Here is a 24,639-nt window from a genome sequence, read left to right on the forward strand (position 1 = left end):
TCAGTGGAGCCAGAGGACCCTATTTTTAAGAATGAGAAGGAGACTATGCACCAGGCCTACCATGAAATACAAACGTCTTTGCTGGCAGATGCTCCTGGAAGCAACATGACTCTTGTTACCTAGACACCTGCCTGTTTATTAGACATTTCACAAACTGACTTAATACCTATTTCATAGAGTATGAAAATGACATTTTTACTCAAAAGAACCACATAGCCAGTTCCAATTCATTATGAAACTGTCTCAGTTGAAGAGAAAGAAGCAGGTTATTAACAGGTCAGAAATCTGGGTAGCACAGCCCCCACCTCATTGTTTGAAAAGGGCACCACCCAAAACAAGTTTGAGTCTCTTCGTGGACACCTTCCTTTCCTCTCTGCACCTGGGGGTAAGTTCATGAGATGCAAGCAACACTCTCAGTCCCTGTCACAGTTGTAAGGAAAACTTCTGACAGGTCCTCACTCATTCATCCCACAGATGATCACTGAAAGGAACTAATGTATCGCACATCCACTCCAAGCCAGTTGTTTGCGCTAAGCGTTTTGCAGAGATGGTCACATTTAATCTTCACCACAGTCGTGAAAGATCAGTATTTTTATCTCCACTTTACAGAAGAACAAACTGAGGCTTTAAGAGGGCAAGTAAATTTCCAAAGGCCACACAGCTAATAAAATAATGGAGAGAGAATTTTAACTCAGGTCAAGTTGATTTCAGACATCCTTTTCACCTACCTGTGCAACATGAAGGTTGTGTGGCTCTAGTACAGATTGCTCGAGAAGGGTGACTGCTGCCCCATGGTGAGTACTAGATGAATTATGGATGTGCATTTATAGACAAATCTATACCATGCACCTGGTCTATACGAAGTATTATGTTAGATGCTAAGAATACAATATGAGCAAGAAATGAACTTTACCCTTCAGAGCATACAGACAAGTAAACAGGAAATTACAGCGAGAGGATGTGACAGGGTTAAGTACCGATGTGCAGGGGGGAGGGGAGCAGCAGCAGGTAAGGCTTCCTGGAGGAAGCAGATTAAGGTAATAACTGAAAGGTTGAGTAAGATTTAGCCTAGAACATTTGGTGAAGGGCCTAGAGAGCAAACGAAGAAGATGATGACACACCTAAAGTTGAAAAGGAACATGTATAACTATGTAAGGAAAAATAAGAAAGATTCAAATAGGTGATATAGAGAGATAAAGACTGTGTTGTTTGAGGGTGACAAGTATGAGGGAAAGGTGTATTCTTGGGCAGTGAGGATGCTTGTAATGGAGAGTAATTAGTAAGAATTAAAGCTGGAGGGACAGGGTAACCTCATAGTGTTGAGGGCCGTGAATACCAGACAGGAATTTGGCTTCAAGAGAAAAGCATTAGAGGTTGTATTAGAGGTAGTGACATGGAGAGTGAATTGTTCTAGAAAGACTCGTTTGATCATAGGATGGATGGGGCAGAAGCAGAAGCTGAGGAAGTTGATACAGGCAGTAGCAGTGCCCTACAGAGCCATAATGGAGACAGAGGCAAAAAGGAAACATCAGTACTACTAATCCTAACTTTACTTAAAATTTTTATTTTTATAATAAGTTTTTCATTAATTTTGATTTTTACATATATTGCAGTAAGATATTATTTAGCTTGACTCCTGACATATGGGGCACCCCTTAAGTTTTGCACCCACATGAGGCTTCACTCATTTCACCCTAGTTCCAGTGCTGAGCACCGAGTAGTCCAGCTATGAAGAAATTGCTGGATTAGGGTCATGAGTGTAGAGATGAAGAGGAAACAAGAAATATAACCTATGTCTCAAAGAAAGAATCAGCATGATCGCATGACTGACAGGAGATGAAGAGAACGGGGGAAATCCAAGATAACACTTAGATTGCTTGCTTGTCTAACAGTACAAATGGTGAGTTTAAGTACATAAATAAAGAGGGTGAAAGACAATTTCACTTCTGGTTGGGTTTAGATGGAATGATGGCAGAGCAACTTGGTGGAGGGGTCCTGAAGGTGGCTGCATGATAGGAAAAGACAGGAAAGGATAAAGTTAGATCTAGAAGCATGAAGCATCTAGTTAGAGTATTTGTTGTTAGTGCCGTCAAGTTGATTCTGACTCCTGGTGACCCTGTGTACAGCAGAGCAGAACCTTTCCCAGTCTTTTTGCGCCATCCTCTCACCTTCCGGCACTCTGTCACACAATGCTCCGCTGCTGTTCACAGGGTTCTCATGGCCAATTTTTTCAGATGTAGGTGACCAGATCCTTCTTCCTAGTCTGTCTGAGTCTGGAGGCTCCACTGAAACCTGCCCACCATGGGTGACCCTGCTGGTACTGAAATACTGGTGGCATAGCTTTCAGCATCACAGCCACACGCAGCAGCCACAGTGTGACAACCAACAGACAGATGATGTGGTTCCTTGACCAGGAAGCACACCCAGAGAGCGCCAAATCTTAACCATTAGACCACCAGGGCTGGCCAGTTATAGAGTCCAGAAAAAAAGGCAGTTAAAACAGAAAGAGAAAGGATCAAAAACGGTGTGTAAAGTTGCCTGTAGTTAGGAAGAGAAATTAGGAGGAAGACAACAAAGAAGGACCAGGTAAAGACATAGGAGGAAAAACAGGAAAGTGTACAGTGTCGTGGAAGCCAAGAGCAGAGCTTCAAGAACCAGGGGTGGTTAGCAAGTGGCTGCTAAGAAAAGGGTGGTAGCCAGGCAGCCTGAGGGATTGGGTCCCCTGGGCATCTCAGGAAAGCATGTGTCTTTGCCCTGCTCCGTCACACACACGTTGACAAGACACCTAGAGCTCAGCACTGCTCTCCCTGTCCTCTCAGAAAGAGGCTCAGAGGACATGAGCCCACAGCCTAAATGCTTCACCTTTCTGATCCTAGAAACGAATGAAATGAAGCCCTGGAAGTCTGGAAACTACTGGAACAATGGACACAGGCTTATCCCTGCTTTGCTCTAAAGGTAAGCCAGCTCTAACGGCCACCACCACAGCTGACCACATCACTCCTCCTCCAGTTAAGGTCTCGTCTATTCTGTCACCTCTCCTTAGCTCTGCTTCTCAATGTTTCTGTTGGGGACCTGTATCTGGCCTTCTCTGCCCAACAAGCCTATCACTTTATTGCTACCTCCTCACCTCTCCCCACCCCACCCCTGCCAAACCTCACAGCCAGTGCTTTTGCTCATAGTCTTCCTTCTCCCTGCCCCACCATGCTCTTACGACACTAAATTGCAAACATCGCAGTCTGCGTGAAGAGGATGTGTGATTGGTTCTTCAAGTTCGTCTCTCTCTTAGCCAAGCAGACTTAAATGTTCAGGGTCTTGCTTCTTAACTCCCTCCTTACTATTCTTCTCTATGTGTACTCAGTGCACAAACTCTGTGGGAGCAAATCTGTCTTGTCTTTGATTGACTTCGGAATCCTAGGGTTTAGCCTTAGTACAGGGCCATAAACATATAAGACACAAAAAATACTTCTAGATGCTGCTGCTTAAAAAAAAAAAACTACAATCAGAGGCAAAGCTGAGTTAACACTGGATGAGTGGGCTCTGGGGTTTGCCATCCACAGGGATAACTCTATCTTATTCTAGGAATGTCACAGATGTTCATATGCTCTAGTAGGAAGAAAGAATACCGGAAATCAGGAAGCCTGGATTCAAGTCCTGCTCTGCCTCTAAGAAACTGTATAACTTCCAGCCTGTCTTTTAACTTCTTTAAGCTTTTACTTCCTGAGGACGTTGGCCCCAATGATCTCCAAGTTCCTCTCCAACTTCAAGCCTCCTTTTTGCTGATCTATCCACACTCTTTCTCCTGACCTTGTGACTGACAATCTTCATTTGGTAAAGAACCACCCCAGGGTGGAGAAGCCTGTAGAACCAAAAGTCATCACAGTCATAATTTGGATTCATGACATACAATGTCCCTTTAAAATGCATTAAAGCCTTCGTTTTGTTTGCCTCAATTCTTCCCTAAAACCATGCTCAAGTACTGTTTTGCCACCACATTCCCCACTTTTCGGTAGACAACAGTGAAACTTAGGAAGTACCCGGCTCCTGGACAGTGCTCAGAGCTCTTGCATAGATGGTGCTCAATAAAACTTCGTGCAACAAATGGACAGCTTCTCAGATTAAAACCTTTCACTTCATTGCACATTGTTGCCCTTCCACACCGGGCTGACCCACTCTGCAGACTTCCTCATCCTGAGAAGATGAGGCGAGCTAGCGCCTCCTTTCAAAGACTGTCCGACATGTCACGGAGAGGCTCTTTGGCGATGCTAAGGAGAAGTCCTAGGCAGAGCTTATCTGGCCCTCGGAAGGACACTGGGGCACAGCTGCTTCAGGAGGTCACATTTGTCCGGCTCCCCTGAGAGGCAGAAGGGAAGGAGGCGAAACAGAAATACTCCTCCGCTCTCCTGAGGACTCTGATCAAGGAGGAGGGGGGTTAGGGCGGTGCCGCCACCAGGAGAGGCAGGAACAGACAAAATAGGAAACTCTCAAAGGGCAATTTAATTTTAGACTCAAGGCCAGGAAATTCTTTGTAAAACAATAAGAGTGATGGGCTTGAGCCTTGGTGAAAGGGCAGGCCCAACACACTGCAGGTTTCTGAGAGAGAAAAAAGTCTGAAGCACAGAGAATATCAGATAAATTCTGCTCTTAATGCAAAGCTGTGCTTGGCTTCTACGCAGACCACAGCAGAGGCCAACCTCAGACACCTCCTGGCCCTGGGGCAGCACACCAAGTCAGGAGTGATGTGCCCAACACTGCAGCTCCTCGTGTCAGCCTGAGACCACAGCCCCCTCCACTCACAGCAGGCACTGATGCTCGAGGCTGGAAAGTGCCAAGGGCCTCTGTACCTTGCCACAATCCTGGGCACCTGGACTTGACACTCTCTTGCTTCTACTCACTTAGCATGAAGCCTTCAAACTCCCAGTGATTGATTCCACAGGGTGACAGCTCCAGGCATCCCACAGCATGGAGATGGAGGGTGAAGGTGACTCAGAACCTCATTATGGGGCATGGCTGGGAGAACTTGCCATGGCGAAAAGACTCGGCAGTAATTCTAATTTGCTCAGCGGCCTACAAAATGAAATTTTGTTTTTTCCCTAAATCAGGGAAGGCCAATTCACCAGAACTAAGGCACATGGATGCATGAATGAAAGTGTGTTATGAGTTTTTATATATCACCACATATCTAAAGAATGATTGAGATGAATTCAGTAGTAACAAGCGTCCAGAGTCAGGAGTCAGGAGATCCGGACCACACTTCACCAGCTTTGTAAACTCAGGCAATTCATTTAAGCTCTTAGTACCTTAATTTTCTGCTATCAGGAGATGGTCTCTAGATTGTGGTCTGGCTCTGAAATTCTCTAGTTTTGCTGACTGAACCCAGTACCTTAGAAAAGCCCTACCTTCTAAGATGCTGGAAAAATATATGTCATCATTCTATTCTCCTTCAATTTTTGTGACTAAGAGTTATAGCAATATATAGTGTCCCTAAACATTATGTTCCAGCAATCTCTCCAAGGGTAAAGCCATCACCATCCCAAGCAACAAGAAGAAAATTTCTTCTCATTTCCGTTTACATTCCAAATTTCTTTTCATGTATTTCTACTTCTCTAATCCCGAATACCTCATGCATGGCTCTCCAGGATTCCCAGAGAGAAGGGAAGGGTGTGTGCACTGAGCTTCCTAGTAACAAGCATAAGCCCTTCCCAAGAAGCGCAGGCACGGCACGGGCTCCTCTGTGAACATTCAAAGGCTCGCATCCTGAGGCATGTGGGGTGGAGGTGAAGAGTGTGTGAACAGCCCTGGGTAAGAAGGGAATTGCTTCCCAAGAAGGCCCAATTAAACTGCAATTACTCAAGATAAGAGAACCAGGTCTGTTTACACAATGGGGTTGTAAACCACCAGCCCATTACAAGAGAACTTTGATCTGGTGGCAATGGAGCTGTTTCTAGTGCAGGGTAGTGATGAAGCAAGGAGGTTTCTCAATAAGAATGTCTCCATCTTTACCCCAGGAGCCCCATCTTGCTCTGGCAACACACTTGTATGGACAATAGGTGGAATCATCTCCACTCCTCCCCCAGTGTGTCCGTCTAACACAATAGAAGAGCCCAGACAAAAACAGAGGGGACAGTGAACATAAGAGACAGAGGATTAACTGAGGCCATCTTTGTGGCAGGCCCTCAACAAGCATTTTCTCACTGAACCATCATAATGACCACACATGGTAAGTTACACTCTGCCTGTTTTACAGGTGAGAACACTGAGGTTCAGAGAAAGTAAGTAATTTGCCCAAGGCCATGTGGCTAAGGAATAACAGACCAGAATTTAACTCAGGCCTCTCTGACTGCAAAGCCCAAGTGCTCTCCGTGATAACTGGCTGGGCTGCATTCCACAGCTGCCAGCCCAGAGCTGAAGGCTCTGTCTAACGTCTGGTGTAAAAGAGGCAGAACAAGGTGAGTCCCCCTTCTGCCTCACCAGAGTGTCACAAGGTGGAAATAGAGTTATGTGTCCAAAAAATAAATCCATCAATCAATCATGGAAGGAAGAAAGAAAATGTACAAAAGAGGATTTGCTCAAACCATGAAGTGATTGGCAAGATCCACGGTCAGTCTCTAAGGCCTCTGTGACAGTAAGCTGTGTCTGAGGGCAGTGGTTTAGAACTTACTTTGGCAATGCACTTAGCTGAGCCCCAAGGCCATGCTACTCCCCTTTGACGGCACCACACTAGAGATTCAGGTGGCCTGGCAGGCCCACAAGTCCCACTGGAACAGCAAAGAAGGACCGAGACCAATGCTGAAAACCAGCTAATGGCTGACAGCCTCTCCATTGCCCTTTCCCAAGCTGACATCCAGCATGGACTCCGGCATATTTCCTTTGCCCTATTTATTCAGTCATCATATGTCTGAAGTAGCCTGATTTCATGTCATGTTATTCTATACGATCAAAGCAATGAAGTGTCTAATAAATGTGATCCCATCCAGACAACTTTGAAATGTTTCATATAATAAATTCACAAGTCAAAAAAAAGTCTTTTGTTGGACTTTCTGAACCCTGTTTCCATTCGGAAAACATAGTCACCATATTTATAAGAGAAGCACATTTCACCTAGAGAGAGTGAAAGAGTGGCAAGTTTTCAAAGTGGTTACACCGCCGCAAACTACAAGGGATGTTTCCTAAACCCAGAGTCTTATTTCTGGAGATTCTAGTGTTTTGGAATATTCACTTTACGTCTTGGGCATCGGTGCCTTCCGTGTGGTCTGGCCCTCTGGGGCGCCACTCTTGCCCTGGCATACTGCTGTATCCCCAAAGGCCTGAGCTCTGAGAGGAGGTGAGTGGGCAGTAGTATTTCTCTCCTCTGAACAGTTCAAGGAGCTTCCTAAAGTTCCCATGGCCCAGGGGCCGTTAATCCCGAGGACTCCCCCACACATCCTCCTTGCTTGTAAGGTAGCCAAGGACTGGGACATGTTTGGTCAGAACTGGAGCAGCCCATCTCTCCCATTCCTGCCCTCCCCCAGCTCTGCCAGCTCAGAGGCATGAAGGAGAAGAGGACGCACACGAGAGAGGACGAGGGACCAGCTCCAAGAGGGACTTCCAGGGCTCGCGACAGGCTTGCTGAGGTAGCATAACAGGAAGGATCGCTTCCTCCCCTAGGATGAAAGGGTCCCTGACACACAACCCATATAAGTACCTGAAAACGTCACCCCTCCCACACAATGGCCAGACAACTTCCAAAAGTGATGTTGCTCTACCTCACCGGCCGTGACATCACTTCATTCATTATAGTCTCCTGAGAGGCTGACCTTACAAGGGGGAAAACGTGTGTCCGGCTTTTGACAACTGACCCTGAGGCAGATAATGTGAGTTCTGTGTAAAATGGCTATTACCTGATGTCGGCATCAGTTTTACAACTGTTGCTGCGATTGCTTTAAGCATTCTTCTGGTACAGCAAATAATCAAAAATGCAATGCTACCTCTAACTTACAAATAAAGAATCTGAGATTTAGCAATCTTCAGGGACTAGAGAATATTCGCATCCTGATTTAGAAGATTGTTTCTTGAACAACTGAAGCAGCATGCCTAGCAGAGCCTCTCATAACATGAATATATTCTCACCTTTTTTCTTTTTTAAGATTTCTCTTTCGAAAGCAATAAATTACAAGTTACAAAGACCTGTTTAGACTAATCTACACACATAGCACCATCCTGCCTTCCAACTTGATCTTATGGCTACTCTAGGCCAGGGCTTCTCAACCTCGGCACTACTGACATTCGGGGCTGGATCACTCTTTGTCATGGGGACTGTACTGCGTGTTATGGGATGTTTAGCTACATCCCTGGTCTCTACCCTCTAGATGCCAGTAGCATCCCCACCTCCCAAGTTTTGACAACCAAAAATATCACCAAATATCCTCTGGGGGCAAAATCAGCCTCAATTGAAAACCCACTGCTCTTATGGTTCCCCTTCACCGTCAAACTTCCCATAACTGGGATAGTTTCTTCTCTTGTTGGCCCATTCTAATACAATCAGGAGCCCGGGTCCCAGGCAGGAGGACTTGGATTGTTGGATTAAGCCCCATTAGTTGAGCTCTAGACAGAGAGGCTCCAACAGAACGGAGAAGACTCGGGTGCCTGGGGCTTTGACTTTCTTGTCTGGGAAAGTTAATGGAGCTGTGCTCACTGCTCCAGGGAATCTGAGGTTGGGGTTGAGAGTGTGACATTCACTAGATCCTCTAATGCCAGTGTCCCAAGGTTCTGTTCTGTAGACAATTTGCAGATTCTTTAACAGTTTATTATAGCCCAGCCTAAAGTTGGTGGTTATCTGTAGAAGCCGGCATATTGAACTTGAGTTTGTACTAATAAATTTTATTTATTTATTTATTTTGTGTCTGAGGAAGATCAGCCCTGATGTAACATCCATGCCAATCCTCCTCTTTTTGCTGAAGAAGACCGGCCCTGAGCTAACATGTATTGCCAATCCTCCTCCTTTTTTTATTCCCCCTTTTTCTCCCAAAAGCCCCAGTAGATAGTTGTATGTCAGTTGCACATCCTTCTAGTTGCTGTATGTGGGACACCACCCCAGCATGGCCGGACAAGTGGTGTGTCAGTGCGCACCCGGGATCCGAACCTGGGCGGCCAGTAGCAGAGCACGAGCACTTAACCGCTAAGCCACGGGGCCGGCCCCAAATTTTATTTATTTTTATTAGGGAGAGTGTATGTGAAGAAGCTAAAAGACTTTTCTGCTTGCTGTATGGTTCTGAAAGGTTGTCTAACTAGTCCCAGGGATGGAAAAACTGAGGCCCAGAGAGAAGCTATGAGTGACAGTGCTGGAACAATGACTTAGCAGTTTCCTTATGCAACCTTCTGCTTTTACCCAAGCAACTTTGAAATTCTTAGTGAAAAGGATCCCACATGTTAATAATGCTTCTCAGATACGGCTCTTGAGGGTGGGGACAAATGGGTTCTTTGTTTTGAAACCAGTGGAAACCATTCAAAATTCATTAAAATTATCCAGTGTATCACTTGGGGATAAGGGTCTTTAGGTGAAAATATGCCCTTAGAGTAATTTGGATTTTGGTTTTTTAATCTCATACAATTTCCAGATACCCTGTCTAGGATAATTTAATATTATACCTGCAAATTGTATACTTACAATAAAATTTTTTGTTTCTAAAATAAAATTAAATAAATACAAATTTGCATGGCATTGCTTTTTTAGACAAGTTAGTAATCTTGTTTAATTTGATTACAATACTTGTAAAGAGAATTAACATAGGCTGGCTTTTTAATCTACTTTTCCAAGTCAATGACAAATTTTGCCCTGAAATCACAATATCCTTATTTATTTTAACAAGTCTCTACAATATCATCTTTAAGAAAAATTTAGTGTAATTTATGCTGACCTTAGGTGATAACCTGTGTGAAAGAAGCAGGAGGAAGGAGCCCTTCCCTGGCAACTTCTCCAGCTCCGATATGACCTTGAAGGGCAAGTCCCTTGGCAATTGTTACGAACCAAAATTGAGTGACTCCTGGTCTGGATTGGTTGTGTGTGTGTGTGTGTGTGTGTGTGTGTGTTTTACGTATTTCTGATGTAAACTGTAGTCTCAACTTTTTCCTGATTCTAAATTTTTTAGAATAGTGAATGGTGTTTGTATGAAAACAGAAGCCATTTAAAAAAGAAGGAACATGTTACAGAACAGCCAGTGAAGAGAGATATGCAAATCATCCCTTGAACATAGAATAGCTTTTGAGTAATTAGTTTTTCAATACTACAGAAAATAATTTTCAAACACATCAGATCTTTCTATATACTATTACAGTGAGAGGTCATGGTTAACTTAAGGGTGTCGGTGGTAAAAATTCTGCTCAGGCAGGACAGTCAAAGACCGGAGTCAGGAAAGAACTCTGGTCGATCGGTGTCCATTTACACCCATAAACGTATGGGAAGAGTTAACCATAAACTTGTCTGTCCATTTCCAGAGTGAGTCAAAAACATTCAGCATTTATGATAGCTATCTTTGTACAAAAACATATGGAATTTAAAAGGAATAGTTAATGACACATCTGCTAATATTAAAAGTTCATTTAACACTGGAATTGATCAACAACAGTGCTATAGGATGTCTCACACAGCACATTCATGAGAAATGTATCTAAACATTTCTACAGATCAGCATGTAGCTTGGGTAAGAGTCTCTTTCCTAAGGGCAAGACTCTTGATCTAGTCTCATTTGAAGTTCCTTTGACCCCTCTTATTCTAGGATTCATGAAATTTTCTTATAATTTATTATCACATCTTATTTCCAGTTTCAAATTCTGTGATTAGAAAGCTTGTATTATTTAGCTTTTATGTATGTGGCCAAAAATAAGTTAAATTATGCTAAGAGTACATCCAAGGTACATCACTATGTGAAAAATCTTGACCAAATGACCTGAGCAGGAAGAATCACTGGCTTTAACCATTAATTGTGTTTGAGTCACATTCTCTGAAACACGAACATACCGAAAAATCTTTCTCAGCAAATCCACCAATCTTGGATTTTTACTTTATAAGCTGATAAAGAGACAATTTAGCTTCTCCAAAAGATTCAGAGCTGATTCCATCTTCGGAGTTGGGTCCCTAGCTTCTTCTACAAGGGACCTTTCCTCCTCTCTTGCTCCTCTCCTAGGAGAGGTCAGGACGTGGGAAGCAAGGGGAGGAGAGGAGAAGGCAGGGTGGGCAAGGTAAGGGGTGAGGGCAGGGAAGGGACCCCACTTACCACCACTGCAGGACGCGCTGCTGGATAAGGGGCAGGGCCACTCACTGCAGAATCCACAAAGTAGCTCATCCTGCTTCACCACCTGCGTGGGAGAAAGTGTCACTGAGCTACTGGATTCACCAATGTGTGGACTAGACACCACAGAAGGATTAGAACTGGGAGCCTCCTTGGGAACCGTCGAGTTCACTTCTTTGTGTTACAGAGAAGGAAAGTGAAACTCAGAATAACAACATGACCGACCCCCCGCATAGACAGTGGGGCAGACCTCAGACAGAGGCAGTCCCCTGACTGCAAGGTAGCACGGATCATGGATAGCCTCTGCATGCTGCAGACAATAAACAGTAAGAGTCTACAAAAGATCCTTTTGTAGAGTTCCTGAGCAGGGACCGGGTCTTGAGGGTCTTCTTCAGTAACATCCCCATCCTTATACCACACTCCCTCCACCTTCAATCAGACCTGGCGCATAGCAGACACTCAATACACAGTTGTGGTGAACGTTAATTGATGAAGGAATAAACAGAGAAAGGATTGGAGAGAAGCAGGATGGAAAAAGCTTTCCTGAAGAGGCATATTAACTAGGACTCCAAGACACAGGTAAATAGAGAGAAGCCCTGAAAAAGGGATTGAACACTATTTATCTTGAAAAAAGGAGAAAGACTATTAAATAAGTCCTGTTGAGAGCTATTATCTACATTGGAAGTCTGAATGACGGGAACACTGGAGGAATGTTCTGGCTGAGGGGATTTTCCAGCTAGCTATCACTATTAGGAAAATCATTCATATAGCAAACATTTCTGTTGATCTAAATACTCTCTGAAGTACATTAGTTCACACACTTTCATAAATTCAGTATTATACACTAAAAATTAAAAAATGTCTTTATTGAATGATTTAGAAGAATAAATTCCTAGATATATCAGAGGCCAAATTCCTATTGTTAGGAGTGACATTTTAGTTTCAACTTAACTGCTTTCCACTATGTGTGTGTTTGTTCTTTTCCTTTATTCTTGCTAACATTTAAAGCCACTGACACATTTCAAGAAAAATAAAGAGCATATTGAAGCTCAGCAATATAACATTATACTGACAAATGGCTACCATCACAGACAACTAATATCATACGGTTGAGAAGTAAGTCAAAACCTTCTGAAGACAACTTATCCCAGGACTGTGCTTATTGTTTTTAACTAAAACTTTACCTTTTTATGATGTTTTTTCCCCCAAAAGTAGAATGCAGCCAAAATAATATTAATTTTTTAAAAATAAAATAACTAAGGGTAGCTACGCTACATTAATCAAGATTTTGCTCTCTAGTTTTCCGGGGATTTGATCTCCATGGCAGCAAAATGGCCCCCAGGAAGAACTCCCCGGTGGTAAAACTGAAGAATAGAAAAGGATCAAAGTACTCTAGTCCAAGGACATGCTAACATCTGTATCGGTGGTCACCTCTGTGTCAGACTCTGCGCTGGGCCCTGAGCATGAAACAATAATAAGGTGCGTGTGACATAAGTCAGGCTAGACTCATCCTGACCGTACATTGTAAGGACAGTCTCAGGGAGCTCAATGTTCCCTTCCTACTGAAGAATTCCTTATTTCTAACCTTAAAATCAGTTTTAAAGTCCTAATGAATCATCATTGATCCATACACCCTTACTTCAGAGTTTTTGATCTACTCGTGGACAAGACTTAAAAGTCAACAACACAGGGCCGGCCCCCTGGCTTAGCAGTTAAGTGCACGCACTCCGCTACTGGTGGCCCAAGTTCGGATCCCAGGCGCGCACCGACACACCGATTCTCCCACTATGCTGAGGCCACAACCCACATACAGCAACTAGCAGGATGTGCAACTATGACATACAACTATCTACTGGGGCTTTGGGGGAAAAAAAAGAAGGAGGATTGGCAATAGATGTTAGCTCAGAGCCAGTCTTCCTCAGCAAAAAGAGGAAGATTAGCATGGATGTTAGCTCAGGGCTGATCTTCCTCATTAAAAAAAAAAAAAGAAAAGTCAGCAACACAGATTGTGTCACACAATGGATTACCCGTGATCAGATTTCTAGGGAAAAGTTGCTCATCTCTCCAGGCCCTAAATGGCAACCTATACCTTTGGGAAATGTCCAGGTGTGGGGAGTACTGCTTTGTGCAAGTCTTTCAACCCTTCAATTTCCTCCAAAAAGCCCCACGGATCCCCTGAGTCATCACAGACCTCAGTCATTATTCAACAAGCACGTTGAAGGCTTCCTTTGTTAGGAACTTGTTTATTCATTCAGTAAACAATTACTATGCACCCGCTATGCGCCAGGCACTGTTCTGGGCACTGGAGACACACTGGTGAACAAAGATCCCTGACCTCATGGACCTTACACTCTATCAGACTCAGGACAAAGCTGGGAAAGACAGGGTCTCTATCTCCAGGCAATGGAGAAGACAGACTTACATATAACTTTAACATAGTGTGATGAGTAGTTTACCAATAATATGGAAAAAAATGAGTAGACAATTCTGCTGGTGTGGGGAATAGGGAATCATGGAATCTTGCACAGTGGGAGTTGTGACTAGGGCCCTATGAATCATCCCTAGACTCCCACAGGCAGCAAAAGACCTTCACCCTTTTGAATTCCTATTTTACTTGTATGTTTGTGAGAGAGAGGACCTCTGGAATTGGCAGCCTTGTCCTGAAGCCCAGCTCAAAGGCACCAAGAGTTTCAGTCTGCCAGCCAGACAGCTCTCCTCCTCATAGCAACAGTCCACAGAGCTTGGAAAAAGGTCCAAGGGAAATATGTTTTCTCTTTCCAATTGACAGAGGGAGGGAGGAAACCTGTGGCCCCACATATGGTGCATTCTGTGCTGGGCTGTATTCTTGAAGCTTCGTGCTATATGAATGACACTTCCCTTGGGGAAAAGCCCTTCGCCCAGAGAGGAAGCTGAAAAGCAGGAGTTGCCAGGGCTCTCAAGGGCTCTCATCTCAGGAAATAACTCTGGGACAGAAATGGATTACTGCCGTATTATTTTTTGGAGAAAGAAAAAAAGAACCCGCCCTTTTTCCACTTGTAGAGTGTGACACAGAACAGCTGCTGTAGACGTAAACCCTTTCAGAAAAAGCAAAAGAAGTGATCTTTTTTTTTTTGACTTGTTGGCCAAAGAGAATTCCCTCCCACATGACAGCTATTTGAACATCAGCTTGACCAACTTTTTTGTCTTGGCATTCTAAACGTTTATTACCAAAATACAAAACAACTGTGTGATTTAAGATTTACTCCCCAGCCTAGAAGCATCCACAGGCTTGCCTAAATGTAGAAATGATTTGAACACTTGGTAGCAGAGAGTTGTGAAGAGCTGAGTTCATTTTTCTCAAATGGGACCCGCAATGCCCGAGCAGCAGAATAAATGTGTCTGAGGTGACTTGGTCTTCAGGAGGCGGCCGAGCTCCCATGTGGCCTCCACGTCTGTGCTCCCACTGGGCGGCATCCATCACCAGGCTCCGCTGCACTCTCCACTCCTGTAACATGGAGCTGCCCGTTGTTCCCATGAGCACACAGTGGGACTTATCCCTTCCCTGCCCTTCTCATGTGGTCACCTCTGACAGAAATGCCTGTCTGCCCTCCTGCTCCTCAAGACTAGCTAACTCCCTCTCCTCAAGCTGTGAGGCTCATCTTAGACGTTTTCGCTGCCAGGAATCCTTCCCGAACCACCCCTCCGCCCAGCCAGTGCCAGCTGCCCCTTCTCTGTGTTCCCCACATGCTTTTCTGTCACTGTGCACAACATGCTTCCATTTCCCTCTCCCACTAAACTCTGAGCAAGTTGAAGGTGGGTACTATGCCTTCTTCATCTTTGTATCTCTGGAATTTGACAGACAATGGAGCATAATAGCATTTGTTGTTTTTTTTTAATTAGTGAATGAACGAATGAATTGGTCTCACAAGACTGAAAATGTAAGATGTAGATCAGATGTAAATACATTTGATTCTCAAATCAGAGAATCTGAATAGACTGCAAAACAGGATAAAGATGCACTTGAAGTAATAGGTTTGTTTCATGATCCATCTCTAAGGGAGAACTGTCCCCTTTATTCACTAGCCATTTAATGTCACCTTATCAAAGAAGCCTTTCCCACCACCCCAAATCAACAGCAGCTCCCTGCTCTGACAGTTAGCTCCTTGTTTATTGTCTCCCACACTTCCCCCCCATTAGAATGTAAGGCCCTCCAAGGCAAGGTCTTGGTCTATTTCTTCACTCTATCCCTAGATCCTAGACAAGTGTTGGTTGGTAGCTGGCACACAAATCATTCTTGAGTATAGGAGTGTAAGTTGGGAAACTGGTACACACCCTCTAACTCACTTAAGCCCTCTTTTCACAGATAAGGGAAAAGACTCAGGCAATGCCGTTACTGGCCAAGCTGAGACCTGACTCTAGGTCTTCAGCCACCTTGTCCTGCGCTTCTCCGTCCTCACCACCCTGGATTTTTGGGATAAAAGTGAGTAATCTGTGCAGAGGACAAAAAGGTAATAATTTGGTTTAGGTGGGTGTCTTGCATCCAATAATGCACTTTGAACTAGTTTTCTGTGGGACTTGGGGGACAGCTCTATTCTTCACAAAGCATGTGACCACTTCTGGAGCTTTCCACCCTCCACAAGCCTAGTAACCAGGCCAGGATCTGCAAGCTGAGACTTCTTTTCACCCAGGTCTCTCCAGGGACAAGTTGAGTGATACAGAGAATGAAGAGAGCCTGGGGAGTTAGAAGGGGGTTTCAGGCCAAGGCAGCAGAAGAGCAGGAAACCCCAGAGAGACAAGGCCTTAATGGAGGGTGCATCCAGTTCGCATCAACTCTGCCCTGCTCGGCTGCATTGCTAGATGATAACTGTGACACCAGTTAAGGGTTCTTCATTTTCGGTTGTGTGCTCTTCAAGTAAAGACTATGCCTTTAGATAAATAACCCAGTAAACTACACTTTAAAAAATTTTTCTTTCGAAAATAATTGTTTTTGCCAAAATAATATATATTTATTGAAAAAATTACAAAATACAGAAAAGTCTACAATGAATGCCAAAATCAGCTGAAATCTCACCACCTGGAAATAATTGTACTAATATTTTGTTCAGCATTCTTCTGGGTATTTTCAATGTGTCTATACACATATAGATATGACATACATACCATAATTTTACCTTCACAATATTATATACTACATGCTGTTTTGCAACCTGCTTTTTTCATGGGCATTTGACATAATGCCGTGGAAATTGTTCTATGTCAACAAATACAGCTCTGCATCCCAAAGTATACAGCTGCCAAGTATTCTATGGTATGTATGCACTATACTTTTCTTCATGACTCTCATTATTGTCAAATTAATTTGTTCCCAATTCCTTGTCATTATAAAAATTCCTAAAATATTTTATATTCTAATTATATGCCTAAAGGTGGTATTGTTGGGACAAAGAATGTGTATGTTCTATATTTGAATTCAAATTAACAAACTGCCTTCCATAACAAAGAAGCCAAAATGATACTGCCACCAACAGAGGCATTGTGTTTTAAATTTGACCTTAACCTCTAGTCTTCATGTTAGCTTCATAGGTCAAGAATTATGGCTAAGCTGTACCCTGGGTATGAAGATCGCACAAGGGGAATAGGAAAGTGCAAGAAAGCTGTGACAGAAAACGTAGATAATGTAGTGTCTTCCTATTTTTCTCCTCTTTGAAAGCTATGCAAAATAAATAGATTTGCAATTAGCATTTCTCCTAATATCAAAAATTTAGGATTCCCATCAATTTATACAAAAAGGATAACCTCTTGGCCCGGAATGCAGGAGAAAAAGAATTTGGCTTCCAAAAGAACTAGGCATTTAACGGAACTTCCCCAAAATGACAACACCTTTGCCAAACTAAAGTCAACACTGTCATCCATGTTATCAAGGTAACATGTTTAGTCTGCAGTGGATGGAGTTTTAGTTTCTTCTTTCTGAATGCCATATAAATCTGTTTTTAAAGACTCAGACTGAGTATTAACTCTTTCAGGAAGCTTTCTCTGAACCTCCTAGGCAGTTAGATGGGCATCCTCGATCCTCCTCCATGGGAATTACTCTCACAATGTACCTACCAAAGTTTGTAGAACTTCCTGTATACGTGTCTGTTTTTGCTCCTGAATCACAAGTTGCTTGAGCATGGGGCCCGTGTCCTTTTAGAAGGCACATAGTAGACATGCAACATGTTTGTTGACTAAATTAAAGAACCTCTACATGAAACAGAGTTAGTATGTGCAAGAGTTATATCTCCGTGCCTGAGTATATCCAAGAGAGTGAAGACATCTCTGAGACAAAAAAAGAGTCACCACCTGTGATGACATGTGTGCATGTGCAAGCCTGAGGTCAGACTTCTCTAATGTTAACTACAAGCAGGATCGTATTTTTCTCTGAACTAACAGATGTACCAGATTGACGAGTTTGTTTATTCTCTTCCATCCTTTTCTTTCTAATTCCTCTGAGTAGTCCATTTGTATTTTTCAAATAATTTTAGTAGATCTCTCCCCTGATCTGGCAGTGTATCAAAAGCTACCAAGTCCAATTCTCCAAAAACTCAAAGTTAAGCATATTTAGATAGCTGGAAATTCCTCACTCCCCAAAGGAAACTTCGTAGTTACAATGAGTAGAAAAGAAAAATGGTTAGAAGAATTGAAGATGGTTTCTCTGTCTCACTCCTAAATCAAAAGAACCTCATTTTCTTGACTGAGCATTCCAACGTTACAGTAGTAAACATTTCGTCTTATTTGAAGTAGCCAGCACTCATCAATAAAGGTGATGTTCTGATTTATGTGCTATTGGCTTCTGTGTTTTAAACTAAATTCACCAACTCTCACTCAATTCTCAAAGCAACTCACAGTATAGTTAACATCTCAGTCTTGTTTCTCCCCAACTTCACTGGTAATTAGTCCCCAACCCTTACTTGAATAGAGGCCTGACAGTGACTCATAACCATCTCCTATTTCTCTAAACAACCCCCATCTCCTAATTAAGCCTAACACTTTCAAGTTCTGTATGAATTGACAGAGCTCAACTAATCTTTCTTGGAATACTAAAAGTGGAGTTGTGTTATTATAATAGTACAAGAGTATATTGTTTTTTCCTTCCTCAAGGAGTAACTCACTAATAACTCCTGAGAAGAAGAGAGAATATAAGGTGGTTTTGGTCTGCTGCACCATAGCAATTAGGAAACAAGGAGTGCCTCATAGACTATTTTATGTTTCCTCCTCGTGGAAACAAATCCCTCATCATCACATTGCTGGAATGGCATTGTCAACAGTGGGCAGAATGGTGGTGCCTCTCATAAACATTAAGGGAATACCTTAAAACCTGCCCACTCTTATATGTCCAGGAATTTTATGAGCACCTTGCTAATCCAAGTCGCTGAAACTTTTCAGAAACTAACACTGTACTTTTTCTAGTCAGTCAGCCTTTATGTGAGAACATCCTCTAGAAGACTAAAGGAAACATTCAATAAAATGTTTTACAGTAAAAGTGGCCACAGCCTTGTCTTCAAATCCCATTCCTCAAATCCTATATTTGAACATAAAATTCAGCAAATGATCACAGTTGGCCTTCAGATGTACTCCAGTGCCATGCACATAGTAGGTGCTTCATAAATAACTGAATAAATAAATTAGGATTTTTTTAATTAAGAAACTAGAAACAAAAACGAGTAAACTGGGGGAACGATGTTAAGTACGCTTTGCTGCACAGAGACAGTTGTAACAGAGGTCATGGTATACGAGATTCTTGGCCAAGTCAAAGCCAAAGAAGGGCCATGGGACTAAAAATATCACTCTAACCCAATGATTGCTGCCAAAGAAATCCCTAAAGAGCCTAGAATTTTAAATAATTACTTTTCAACTCATAGTGTGTGGAGCATGTCAAATATAATCTAGAATTTAGATATGGTTCTGACTTGTAAGAAGCTCTCAACGAAACTGAGAGACACCATAAATAGAGATAGATATTGAGAGAACAATGACAGGGGATAGGATAGTTTTAATAATGCCCTTTTAAAATTGAACTTAAGGACACCAGCTGCCTGATATCTCTCAAATCCAGCAAGCAATTTCTTGGACTACATCTGATTGTGATTTTCATGGTGGAGTTCCATTTGTTTTATTGCCCAAACTGTAAGGTTCAGATTTCTCCATATAATGCTAAACAGCTTGCTGGCATTCTTCCATAAAGAAGGGTGTTGCAAATTTAGTGAATTTTGGAGTGGGAAAAAATTCATCAAATCTGTCCAGGTTTTATTTGAATAAGCTGAGCCCAGAAAGGTTGTGTTTAGCAGAGTGGTGAAGAGCTCTGGTAGTCACAGACTGTGGGTTAACCTGGACCTCCTTACTGAGTCCAGGGCCATGGGCAAACGTCCTAACCTCACAACATCTTGGCTTCTTCAACTATAAAATGGAGATAATAATCCCAACCCTTACAGGCTTATTGAGGGATTATATAAAATAAGTACTTAGCAGGGTGCTTTATACATGATAAAAATGGTCAATAGTTAGTAGTTATTGTTATTGTTATTTTATCACAGTGCCTGTAATTAGTAAGCATTCACTATTTAATAGGAATGTGGTTTTGATTAATTATTATTTTTACTGCCCAAGGTGGCAGAGGTTATTTATTCATGTATTGGAGCTAGAACCTAGATGGCCTAAATCCCTTCTTTCTTTTTCTAAAGGACTTACATTTAAATCCACAGAAAAGGATTCCCTTCCATAATCATAGGTTGAGTAGCAATAGTCAAGAATTTCACAGGAGAAAAGAGCCACCATTTCTATTGAATGGTGGTCTGTTTGTAACATTGTTATGCATCAAACCAAGAAGTAAGCATTTTTTTTACAGTGGGGAACAAACTCACTGAAGAATTGCAGAGCACAAATGAGGAAATATTGCAGTTTCCTGGGTTAAACCGATGTCTTTTTGATATAAATGTCGATCTTTTGTGGAGTAACACTTTAGCAACTAGATATAAATATAGGGAAGTAGTAAGCTGCTCCGGAAAACATTGCGAGAGTTTTTTGTGTGTGTTTGTTGTTGTTTTTGCTTTTTCTTTCGAGCAGTGCTTCCCAAACTGATATGCATAGGAATCACCGGGCATCATGTTACAATGCGGAGCCTGAGTCAGCAGGCTGAGGCAGGCCTGACGCTCTGCATTTCTAACAAGAGCCCGCTGGTGCTCCTGCTGCTGGCCAGAGGACCTCGCTCTGAGTAGCAAGGCTGTGTCTGGGCTAACCAGGTTAAATTCAGGAGTGATTATAACAAGGCAGGTGTTTTGGAGGCAGAACCCACCGAGGAACAGGCAAGAAGACCTCTGTGCCGAGGCTGAGCGGAAGTTTGATTTTATCTTAGCTGCACTACAGGCCCGGCCAGGGAGAATGTGCAGCTCAGGACTTGTCTGTCCCTGCCTCTCAAGCCACGTGCCACGATGGCCACATCTGACAAGGCTTCTTGCTTTTCCTAAGAAGCCATGGTTTTAGTTCTTTAGCCTCTAACATCAAGAAACTGGCATGGCTGCCCTCCCCTCCTCGACAGGAATCCTTTCAAATCACCGGAGGCACCAAAAGATGATTAAGGAGAGTAATTTGCTCTATACTTTTCACAATTTTAAAGGACTTAAGTATTTTGGAAACTCGTTGTACTATGCTTTGTAACTTTTTATGCATCTGAACTTATTTCAAAATGAAAAGTTAAAAAGTTTTTAAAATGTGAAAAACACTAAAATCCTGGGGTTTTCTACTTTTTTTCACATCTCTTGAAAATTTATAGATTTTACTTCTCCCCAATGAGAATATTTTCTTGATATTTGCACTAAAAATTCGCTGCTTTTCTTTCGTTTCAGTAAATACTATCCAAACTGCCCCTTCTAAGTTCTTGAGACAGTACCAGCCCTTGGTCAACCAGAATATCAAATCTACCTTCTTTAACAAAAGCAATCAGAAACACCCTTCCCTCACTGCTCTGGATACCATGTTTTTCCATCTGAACACTCAAAGACTGTATCACATCGCTTAACAATTACATTGTCTTTCATTTTTAACCTCTTTTCAGGTAAGATTTTGTCTCCTAAAATAAATTACATTAATTTAAAAAACGGAATTTACATATTGCTCCTTCTGCGTCCCTCACAGCACCCAATGCAAGGGTGGGCACAGAGTAGAAATTCAATCAGTATTTGTCACAAGAGGGATTGAGGGAGAGATTTACTCATCCACTCAACTGGACCTTCTAGCCTTTCTTCAGAGTCAGTATCTTTCTAACAATGAATAATTAATCCACAGATTCCCTTTTAGAAAATAGGCCTAATCCATAGTATTCTCCCAGATAAAGCAAATCATCAGTCTGAGCAGAAAAATCCAGCCTAAATTTGTGAAGTGTCTCAAAGCTACAGGGGTCCCCAGGAGACACAATTCCAGTCACAAGCTCTGGACTCATATTCCTTTGGTTCTAATCAGGTCCCACCACTAACTAAGTTGTTCACATCACCAAGCCTCAGAGTCCTCATCTGTCACATGCGGAGAGCAAGAGTGCTCGCCTCCAAGACTTCACTGTAGGTTAAATGGAGTAGTCCGTGCAACGCACCTCGCAAGGGCCCTGGAACACACCAAGTGATCAGTAAATGCCAGGGATTATTACCCTTCCTCAGGTGAAGTGGAGAAAACCAGGTGTTATATCCAGAGAATCATCTAGATTAAACGATTGAGTTCCCTAAAGCCACATATCCAGAAGAGCAGGGACAGTGGAGATGAAGAGGCAAAACATGAGTTGCCTTCATATCTGTTTCCCCAGGATTGAAGAAATTCACAAGATTTGCCTCAAATACCACTAAATTGCTGCATACCACATTTATTTAGCTCAAATACTAAATACTTTTTTATTTCCGTAAAGAAGAAAGAAAGATAGAGAGAAGAGGAGAGGAAGGAGGGAGGGGAGAAGAGGAGAGAGGAAGAAAGGATGCCCCAGCTTCTGCGATGTAACCATTCCTTCTGCTGTTTGGTGCAGAAATGGGAATTTTGAATGGGTAATTAGAATAGGAGAGTTGCTGTGGAAAACAGATTTGTTCACCAATAAATAAAATCAGGAGGTACAGCAGAAATCGAATTCTCAGTAAGACATTCGGCAGTACATCAAGGCTCTGTGCGCAAAGAGAGACATGTCAGTGCCAACTATTTGTTTCCATAGCATTTATTTCATTTGTTTGCCTTCTGCCTCACCTTCCCCTGGGCACCTGACCCACACACCCAATTTTACAATATTACTTCAGACTGTCCCTCAATCTTATTGACACTTCTATTCTTCAAAGCTCTACGCTATTTACTTCTATTCTCTCATCTTCGTGAAACAGGCGAGGCACAAATCATTACTCACATTTTAGAGATGAAGAAAATAAGACACAGTCATGTTAAATAAGTTGTTCCCAGTTACAAAGCCCATCTCTAATAGAACCCAAGTGCACATGCCTTTTCCCGACTCCAGCTACAGTGCTGGTTCCAGTTCTGCCCCTGCTCGCCTTTGAACTCCATTATAATCTGAGGCAGGCAACTGGCCCAGGGCCACACTCTCAACCAGTTCCCCAAGGCCACAGACAGGCAGATGTGGAAGAGCTACAGCCTTTGCCCTCCGCCAGGCTCTACCCTTGGACCTCCGGGCACCTCTACCAACTAGCACCTTGGCGTAAGGAGCCTGTAAGTCAGAGATGCCCTCTCTGTAATCAGACTCTGGGCTTCCCACATCCTCAGCAGCAGAACCAGGACGGAAGAGGCTTGTGTGGCTGCCTTCACTGTTTGTTTTTTCACTACTGAGTTGGCAAGGATGGAAGTTGTTGATTTACAATTAAAAGCAGCATGCTTCTTCAAATATTAATATTAATAACTACAATGCTGAACACATGAAAAGGTCTTTTCATCTTCAAAGCACTTTGCAGACATGAACTCATTAGCTCTCCCTTCCCTCCATTCAGGAACAACAGGTAAGGAAGACTCTCGACAGCAGTGGTGGCCACCCAGTCACCGTCTGTGAGGAGCCCATGCCTGCAGAGGCAAAGGGTTTTCTCTTTAGGTAAACAGGAGGCGATGTAATTCAGAACCATAGCCAATGAAACAGTCGAAGTGTCAATCATTTTACAAATCAAATGAGGCTGCCAGGCTTATCATTTTAGAATCTGTATTTCCTGTTGTTTAACAAATATCTCTCTTCTCAGTTGCCCAGTAATGGTATGAAGTAGGAAGAAAAATGGCCATGAGATGAAAAAAAACAACAACGATAACTTACCCAAAAGGTAATAAGGAAAACCTACATTCAAATGCCTGGATCTCGGTAACCCAGCATCTTTTTGAACAATTCGCCCACATGAAATGCTACTTTAAAAGAGGGTAACAGAGGCGTTTTAAGAGTAGATGAGAAGCCACCGACAAAGTGCAATTGCTGGGTAAAACCACGGGGGGAATGGCCACGCATAGCCCCGCTTTTCCACAGCCCGGCTGCTCGCGGTGGACGGAATAAATGGCCCCGACTCGGAGACTCCCCCGTCCCAATTGCAGTCTGGAGGGCAGGTAGAACCTTGGAGAACTGTGGGTCACAAGACAGAGAAAAACACCAAAAAGGCTAGTTTGGCTTGCAAAATTCAAACCTGTAGCAATGTCCTCTCTATAAATGAAATTCCTTAAGCTGCTAGGGAAAAAAAGAAAGAAAGAAGATGTAAAACAATAGGTTTGCTAGGGTGGACAGAGAAAAAAAGAAGGAAATTTCTGTGTTTAACTATAGCTTTATTCCTTTGGAACTGCTCCAACATGCGAACAAAATTCAGAGTTTCTGACAAGTATTCTGAAATATAGAATACTTCAGGGGAAAGAGTGAAATATAGTCTTGATTTCAGATGATTCGAACTAGGCTAGGAAGTATTTTTGAAAAACGTTATGAAACTATTGAATGGAAATATAGAAAAATGTGGAAAGAGAAAGAGAAAACCGCTTGTATCCTGAAGGTCCCCATCAATTTGCCGATTAATTCCACAAAATGAAAAGAAAGGGAAAAGGAAGATGGACTGCAAAGTTTTAGCCAGAAACTCACACCTCACTTACTACTTTGCCGGAGAGACTGGGTGAAGAATAGGTCCTGAGTGAGCTTCCCTCAAGGTCTGTGGTCTCTTTCCTACTACCTGCGGGAATCCTCTGCTCCGTGGCGAAGGGATGCAAAGACCATAATGTTTCTAATAGAGCTGCCTCCTTAAATTGGGGGGGGGTGTGGTCAAGCCCAGGAAAGCTGGAAAAAAGGCAGTGTTCCGCCGGCCCCTGACACCACGAAGGCAGCCACTAGGACAGGCTCTTCAGTCTACATGGAAAAGCAAGTAATGTTACTAGC

At 42.8% G+C, this 24,639-nt stretch overlaps 1 protein-coding gene across 2 annotated transcripts in view; it reads right to left on the reverse strand.

Annotated features, from left to right (window-relative positions):
• ETS1 (ETS proto-oncogene 1, transcription factor) overlaps positions 1 to 24,420 on the reverse strand; it is a 126,025-nt gene extending 101,605 nt beyond the window's left edge. The window contains exons 1-2 of one of the 2 annotated variants that reach the window (XM_087433922.1): positions 24,360 to 24,420; positions 11,250 to 11,331 (exon numbers count right to left, since the gene is read on the reverse strand). In XM_087433922.1, the coding sequence (XP_087290048.1) occupies positions 11,250 to 11,318 (69 nt within the window). In that variant the 5' untranslated portion in view covers positions 11,319 to 11,331; positions 24,360 to 24,420. The remainder of the gene's footprint in view (positions 1 to 11,249; positions 11,332 to 24,359) is intronic. The other variant, XM_087433921.1, reaches the window with a different exon arrangement.
• Between the last annotated feature and the right edge of the window lie 219 nt (positions 24,421 to 24,639).

The sequence above is a fragment of the Ceratotherium simum genome, chromosome 7 (assembly GCF_057802395.1).
Source record: "Ceratotherium simum simum isolate JZ-2026a chromosome 7, ASM5780239v1, whole genome shotgun sequence".
In the NCBI taxonomy this organism is placed as follows: Eukaryota; Metazoa; Chordata; class Mammalia; order Perissodactyla; family Rhinocerotidae; genus Ceratotherium; species Ceratotherium simum.